This window comes from Glycine max, chromosome 10, assembly GCF_000004515.6.
Source record: "Glycine max cultivar Williams 82 chromosome 10, Glycine_max_v4.0, whole genome shotgun sequence".
Taxonomy (NCBI): domain Eukaryota; kingdom Viridiplantae; phylum Streptophyta; class Magnoliopsida; order Fabales; family Fabaceae; genus Glycine; species Glycine max.
In genome coordinates this window covers 14558653-14567322 of record NC_038246.2, presented here as the reverse complement: position 1 = coordinate 14567322, position 8670 = coordinate 14558653, and the positions used below count along the sequence as shown (strand labels likewise).

Genomic DNA, 8670 nt, shown 5'->3' with positions numbered 1-8670 from the left:
GGGTTAGGGGAAAGAGCCCCCCTTTATAGTTCCCTTTTTTTTCCCAAAAGGGGCCCAGGGTCCCAGTGGCCCCTTAAAAAAATTGTTTTGGGGGGGGGGGGGGGGGGGGTGAATTTGGGAGAGGGGGTGCATGCCTTATATCTCCCAAACTTATACCTCAAGTGTTACTAATATAGAAATTAAAGGAAATTCAATCCAAAAGAAAACTTGCTGTCATGCTTTGCAAGTGATATAAATTATCAAAATCTAATGACAATGAGTGCGCAGAGCTGCAACTTGGCAGTAGTTTCTGACTAATACATCAGCATTAGGATTCCCAAAGCAATACAATGAGCTTAATTCAGGATTTTCACGTATCATTTTTGCTGTTTCTGCTGCTATATGGAGAACAGTGTTATCATCATCATCCTGAGACAAAATAAACAGCTTAGAACTTTAAATTAGAAACATAACACACAGAGACACACACACTCATGACACACACACACACACTCATCATACAAACACACACACACACACACACACACACACACACACAGAAGTTTGATAACAAATTTGTTCAATTATACATGCAGAAATTTCTTCAATTGTAACTTATTAGGTGTGACAAGGTAGATGGCCTCTTCATAAGGTACTTATCTAAATTTAACTTAAATTCTACTGCAGTGGTGATGACCTACTAATATTAGTGAAAACAAATTTGCCAAGTCTACATAAGTTAATTTGTTCAGAGTTGTTTATTCCTATTTTAAGTTTTGAAATATGCTTGCATGATTGTATTTGTATGAGGATTATATTGTTTTTTATATAAATTATGGCAAGCTGAACAGTAGTGAGTATAATGTTGGTATTTTAGGGGCAGTGTACTTATTTTTTTTTTTATCAGCAAAGATAATTTTTTTTTGCTCAGCAAAAATAGATATGTATTAGATAGATGAAAGAGTACCAGAGGTACTGTGAGTACAAATATATTTTGAACATAGCTGGTACACAAGATGAATTAAGTACCAGCTACAACCCCTGACTTAAGTACATATGTGCTGCACCTCTTGGAAGAGGTCTCAGCCAGTACATTCCCTTTCTAATTACATAAAGGCATCTGCCAGATTAGAGGACCACTCTATAGAAACCTAAGAAAAGTACAAAACTAGTAGCCAAAATTGTGTCCTCTACTAGTACAGAAAAGCTTGTCTAATACTATTGCAACAGTGATTAAAATGTTCTATGAAGCCTTTCTCAAAGTTCCTAAGCCAGGTCCAAAGAATGAAAATTGCATCATCCTCACTGTCCCTGCAAAATTGGCATGACGTGTCAGCAACCTCTGTCGTGTCAGCAACCTGCACATGCTGATGGTCTAAGGATTTGAAGAAGATGCCATCAATTTTAGGTCTCTGAAAATCTGCTTCTAGAAATCTGTTAGAGAAGAAGGATCCGATTTCTTCTTTCACCTTATTTGGGTCATCAGTCCACACACCTTCAATGAGAAGTCCTTTGATGCTATTCCTATTTCTGTTTGCATTCACCCTGATATGGAAAAATTTAGTGTTGCAGTCTCCTTCTTTTAGCCATCTTGATCTTGATTTCTGCCTTAGCAAGGCTTCATGTGCTTGGGCAGCCATCCACCAGTCTTCCTGCAACTTCTTTCTTCTTGAAACTTCCAAGTCAGTCATCTGTCTATGCAATGTGTCCTCTTCTAATTTATTAAGCTCCATTTCCAGCTGCTGCACTTTTTTAAAACTATCCCCATATTCTTCCTTGTTCCATGTCTTTAGTCTGCACTTCAACCTTTTGAATTTTTCCTTCAATACATAAGCTCCCCATCCTGACACTTGGACAGAATTCCAACAATGCTTGACTACATCACTGAAAGACTTATCTGTTAGCCAGCAATTTAAAATCCTGAAGGGTTTAGGACCCCAGTCCACATTATTAGCTTTGATAAGGATGGGGCAATGATCTGAAACATTTCTTGATAGAGTGAACTGCACACTTTCTGGCCAAGTCTCCCTCCATTCAGGGGATATTAAAGCCCTGTCTAACCTGCTTTTAGATTCACCATTTGGCCTAAACCAAGTGTATTGTCTGCCCACATTTGGAACCTCCAATAACTCCATGTCTTCAATCCATTCATTAAATTCTTGCATACTGTTGTCTCCCACTGACCTGTCTGTTTTTCCCATTCTTTCATTTGGATTCCTTATGCAGTTAAAATCCCCAAGCACACACCACAGTCTTACTTGAGATGCTTGTTTCAATTGTCTCACAGAATTCCATAATAGTCTCTTGTTATGTATATCACAAGGAGAATATACTGTCACTATGCATATTTTTAGGGCCTCTCTGGTGCAGACTCCTTCCAAGAGAATGAATCCAGTTCCAGTAACCTTGTTTTGTAGCCTAAAAACTGATTCAGTCCACATGCATAAAATGCCACCAGCTGAATTGATTGCAGGTTGCATCTCCCACATAACTTCATCACTTCCCCATATAGCCTGACATAATGTCTTATCAATGCTGTCTTTCTTAGTCTCCTGCAGACAGATCATTTGAATATTTTCTTTATTTATTAATCTCCTTATGGCAGCCCATTTCACTCCCTTCCCCAGACCTCTAACATTATAAGAGGCTATATTCATGGGTCCCTGACATGTGCTCCCATCCTCTCAGCTTCCAATCTGTCTCTGGTTTCCATACTACTTAATTTCTGCAAAATTTCCTTGTGTTGGACCTCTTGATTGTCTCCAATGGTCACCCCTAATTGCTGGATCATTTTTCACAATTTAGCAACTTGCTGGGTCTGAGTATAACCTCCACTTGCCTCCTGTTGTAGATCTATACTGATATTTCCTGTTGCAGTTCCTGAACTATTTCTGCTGCTGCTCTGTTGTATGATACTTAGTGGCATATGGTTTCCTTCAAAGCTTCCACTCCTTTGATGTCTCCTATTAGACCAGCTTCCCCGGGAATATACCTGTCAATTACCTCCCGTAGGTTTTTTATGAGTAGAGGGGGTATGGTCCAAGTAAGTTTGAGGCCCACATTGTATGGACTTAGCTTGCTGTTCAGCTCTGTCTTCCTTATCATATATTTGTTTATTTGCCTCCTTCATGATGTGCTTACCCTTTAGCCTGCTGTCCAGTAGTCCCATTTAACCCATGCAATTTTCTTCTGATCAAGGCCACCACCCTATAGGAACCTCCTCTGGATTAGCCCCGATTGGTATTCCCAAATAAGAGAAAGGCAGAGGCATGATTCTGCAATTCAGATAATTGGCAGCCTGCAATTTCCATTGTTCAGATTGGCCCAACACCCCAAAGCTGCTCTTCCCATAATTTATTTTAAGTCCTTGCTGCAGCTGAGATCTTGCTGCATCTTCAACACACACAGCCACACACACACACAGAAACACACACACACACACATACACAGCCACACACCCACACACACACACAGCCACACACACACACACACACACACACATACACACATACACAACCACACACCCACACACACACACAGCCACACACACACACACATACACAGCCACACACCCACACACACACACAGAGAAACACTCACACACACACACACAGAAAGACACACACACTGACACATACTCAGCCACACACCCGTACACACAAAAGAACACAAAAAAACACACACACAAATACTGACACACAAAAAGCGTGTATAGGTTACTTTCATATTGCTTCCCTCATCAAGAGGGCTCAGAATGATTACAATTTAGTGATCCTTTGCTACCCTGCAATGAGACACACACAGATACACAAACACACACACATAGAGACAAACACACGCAGACACAAACACAAACACATACACAGACATAAAGATACACACACACACACACACAGAGTCACGCACACATAACGACACAGACAAAGACACAAACACACTGAGTCATAGACACACACAAAGACCCACACACAAAGACACACACACTGAGTCATAAACACACACATACACAAACACACTCACACACATGGACAGACACACACACACATAAAGAGACAAACACACACACACACACAGATAAAGAGACAACCATAAACACACACACCCACACACACACAGATAAAGAGACAAACACACACACACACACACACACACAGTCACACACACATAAAGAGACAGACAAACAAACAAACACACTGAGCCACAGACACACACACAAAGACACACACACTGAGTCACAGACACACACATACACAAACACACTCACACACATAGACAGACAGACACACACACACACATAAAGAGACAAACACAAAACACACACACACACACAACTGTTGATGTCCTTGTATGTTCTTGTACGTCATGAATGTTCTTGTATGTCATGAATGTTGTTATACGTGCTGAATGTAATTTGCTATATAAATAACTGTTGTTCATGCTGAGTGAATCGTAGATTCCCATTTGAGACTGAATGCAATGATTCTTGCGGATAGTTTGCATTAGTCATTGTATTTAGTCTTGAATTGTCCGTTTGGACAGTTTGGGGAGACTTGTATTTTTATGTTAGACTCATTCGGTTAGGTTATTATTATTTTGATTAATTTGATGAAATTTCGGTTGAATGCATTTCAAGTTGTTCTCTGAGTGCATACTTGATTATCGTGAAATTCGTTTCACCGATGTCATGTCGTGTACTTGGAGACCAATACGAAATGCTGCTGAAATTTACTCAAATTGTTCAAAATAATGCTAACCATGACGTTTGAGGCTAACATAAAAGACAGTCTTCCTAAATGGGATAGGGCCACACCTATAAATAAAAAAGTGAGATTTGCATCCATGGATTTGCTTAGATGGATCGAAGTTGGATCAATCAAAGTCGCATGAGCCTAGAATATGAGGATGGCGTCGAGCAGTTTTTGCAATTTGCTTTAGAAAGAGGTCGACCGAATGAAGAAGGAAAATATTATTGTCCTTGCATCAACTGTTTGAATGGAAGACGACAACTACTTGACGACATACGGGACCATCTATTGTGTGATGGGATGAAGAAGAATTACACGACGTGGATATGGCATGGTGAAGTGACTGACATGCATACTGGGTCCCAATCTGAACCGTTTGATGTAGAAATGGGAGATCGCTTGGAAGACATGATTCGTGACCTTGGACAAGAGTGTTTTCAACAAGCACACGCCCTTGTGTATGAAGGATTGCAGAGTGATTCAAAGAAGCCTTTGTATATAGGGTGCAAGAATTCCTTAACCCTGTTGTCTGCGGTGTTAATTCTGGTTAATGTGAAGGCCAGGTATGGGTGGAGTGACAAAAGTTTCACCTCACTGCTTGAGGTAGTGCACAATATGCTTCCAGAGGACAACACACTGCCTAAAAGTTACTATAAGGCGAAGAAGATATTGTGTCCCATGGGTATGGAGTATTAGAAGATTCATGCTTGCCCCAATGATTGCATACTCTACAGGCATGAATTCCAAGAAATGTCCAAATGCCCTGTCTATGGGACTGCACGGTACAAAGTGAAGGATGAAGAGGAAAGCAATTCTGATGATGAACTCCAACAAGGGCCCCCCAGCGAAGGTTTTGTGGTATCTTCCAATCATTCCAAGGTTTAAGCGTTTGTTTGCTAATGAGGACGACGCAAAAGACCTTACATGGCATGCAAATGGAAGGATTTCTGATGGAATGGTCCGTCATCCGGCTGATTGCTCCCAGTGGAAGAAGATTGATGGTTTGTATCCGGATTTCGGGAATGAGCCAAGAAATATTTGACTTGGACTAGCCAATGATGGAATGAATCCATATGGCACCTTAAGCACTCAACACAATTCATGGCCAGTTCTGCTAGTAATTTACAATTTGCCTCCTTGGTTGTGCATGAAGCGAAAATACATGATGTTGTCTATGATGATATCGGGCCCAAGACAGCCAAGAAATGACATTGATGTTTATCTAAGTCCGTTGGTTGAAGATCTGAGAAAGTTGTGGGACGAGGGGGTTGTAGTGTTTGATGCGTTTCGCAAGGAGACGTTTGAAATGCGTGCAATGCTTTTTTTACCATTAATGACTTCCCAGCATATGGGAATCTCAGCGGTTACAGTGTTAAGTGTCATCATGCATGCCCCATCTGTGAAGAAAATACAAGTTACACACAACTGAAACATGGGAGAAAAACAGTCTATAGTAGGCATCGCCGCTTTCTAACACCTAATCATTCTTACAGACGACTGAGAAAAGCTTTTAATGGAAGTCAAGAGCATGATATTGTGCCGATACCATTCACTGGTGAGCAGGTATATCAGCAGGTTCAACACCTGAACACTGTATTTGGGAAGACCCAAAAGAAGGATAAAAGTCAGAGTTGCATATGGAAGAAGAGGTCCATTTTCTTTGATCTTCCGTACTAGTGTGATCTTGACGTTAGACATTGTATTGATGTTATGCATGTGGAGAAAAATGTTTGTGACAGTGTGATTGGGACGCTCCTTAACATTCAAGGCAAGACGAAGGATGGCTTGAATACCCGTCAAGATCTAGCTGATATGGGTATAAGATCACAGTTGCATCCAAGGTCTGATGGGAAGAAAATTTACTTGCCCCCAGCCTGCCATACTTTGTCCAAGAAGGAGAAGATAAGTTTTTGTCAGTGTCTTCGTCGGGTGAAGGTTCCACAAGGATACTCTTCAAATATTAAGAGCCTTGTGCAGTTGAAGGAGCTTAAGCTTGTAGGGTTAAAGTCTCACGGTTGTCACGTGCTCATGCAACAATTGTTAGCCGTGGCTATACGAGACATCTTGCGAAACAAAGTCAGGTTCACGGTAACTCGCCTGTGCTTTTTCTTCCATGCTATATGTAGCAAAGTGATTGATCCAGTAATGTTTGATGAGTTGGAAAATGAGGCCGCAATTATACTGTGCCAGTTGGAGATGTATTTTCCCCCTGCTTTCTTTGACATCATGATTCACTTGATTGTGCATCTGGTCAGAGAAATCAAATGTTGTGGTCCTGTTTATCTACGGTGGATGTACCCGGTTGAGCAATACATGAGGTTCTTAAAAGGGTATACAAAGAATCTATATCGTCCGGAAGCATCTAATGTTGAGAGATACATTGCAGAAGAAGCCATTGAATTTTGTTCAGAATACTCAGAGAAGGCTAAAGCTGTTGGGCTTCCTGAGTGTCGGCATGATGACAGAGTGGGTGGTAAGGGTTCAAGAGGACTGCAGGTAATCACTCCAAGTGTAGAAGATTTGTTACAAGCTCACTTGTATGTCTTGAACAACAGTAATGAAGTTTTGCCATACATAGTTAAGCACGAAGCTTTAGTCAAACAGAATAATCCGAAAATGTCAAAGAATTGGGTGTTGAAAAAGCATAACAAAACTTTCTGTGATTGGTTTAAAGATACAATCTTTGCAGATGAGAATGCTTCAAAAACATTAAGAAAACTAGCAGATGGGCCTAAAAGAAATGTTATAACCTGGCAAGGATACGACATAAACAGGTATTCATTTTACACAAAAGCACAAATGACAAAAGTACAATGCAGAACAGCGGGGTCACCCTAAGGGATGAATCTCAACACTTTGCAAGTGTCAATGACGCGAATCCCTGTGTAGCTTCCATCCCTTACTTTGGGTTCATTGATGAAATTTGGAAGCTTAATTATGTGAAATTTATAGTATGTGTTTTCAAATGTAAATGGGTTGACAGCAACACCGGTGTGCGCACCGATGATATAGGATTTACCCTGGTAGATCTAAAGAAACTTGGTTACCACAATGACCCTTTCATCATGGCAGAACAAGCTAGACAAGTATTTTACGTGCAAGACCCTTGTGATGAAAGGTGGTGCGTGGTTCTGCAGGGCAAAACAGTTGGTGTTAATGTAGAAGATGATGATTCATACATGGACACCTATGTTAGTCCTTTGACCGCTCAAATCACTGGTAACATTGTCGGAGAAGAAGAAGCTGACGACGTTCATGCAAATCGAAATGATCATGATGAAGGAGAATTGATTAACATCGGCTAATGTAATTTTCTGCAGAGACAGAGGTCACCAAACCTAGTAAGTGACAACTACATTTTTCTCTTATTGAGGCATCGGTTTTTTGTTTCAATTTGCTTCCTTAGGACTTCATCCAGCTCATGTTTGTCGCCAGTTTCATCATCCACCACCCTTTTCTTCTCTGGCTTCTCACGTTCATTGTTGTTAAACCCATATTTATGCTCTCTTCCCTTCATGTCTTGTTTTATCACAACTTTAGCTGAATCTCCCATCTTCAGCATAGTTGAATCTCCTGTCTTATTGTCCAATGCCAAATTTTGATGGCCTGTATCTCCTTTGTTCGTATGTTCTACTACTTCAGCTTCACAATGCATAGAGCAATCAGAATTTCCGAGTGATCACCAAAGGCTTCTACATCAGCATTGACACTCTCCACCCTCTTTGGTTTATGCTTCTGTGTTTTCTTCCGTGCCTCCTCGTTATAATCTCAGCTTTATTCGAGGTTGCACTAGCACGATCACCACCAATCTGTGCTTCTTCCTCGTCTACTAGGGCAATATCATTTCCTTTCACTTTTGTTTTGTAATTACGTGTTAGGGTCCTACTAGAGTCGACCGCCAGAAGCAGCTGACTGCCTTTCGGGCATCTCTGAGGGTCTTCTTTCT

General features: G+C 40.8%; 1 protein-coding gene and 1 pseudogene across 1 annotated transcript; one reads left to right on the top strand and one right to left on the bottom strand.

Annotated features, from left to right (window-relative positions):
* Positions 1 to 246: 246 nt before the first annotated feature.
* On the bottom strand, positions 247 to 2636 carry LOC102660871 (uncharacterized). Its single transcript, XM_014762660.1, has 2 exons — positions 1320 to 2636; positions 247 to 408 (listed from the first exon to the last, which is right to left on the bottom strand). Exons 1-2 carry the CDS (start codon positions 2634 to 2636, stop codon positions 247 to 249), a joined length of 1479 nt encoding a protein of 492 aa, XP_014618146.1.
* A 2838-nt stretch (positions 2637 to 5474) lies between these two features.
* Positions 5475 to 8670, top strand: part of LOC106794777 (kinesin-like protein KIN-14M) — a 17966-nt pseudogene continuing 14770 nt past the window's right edge.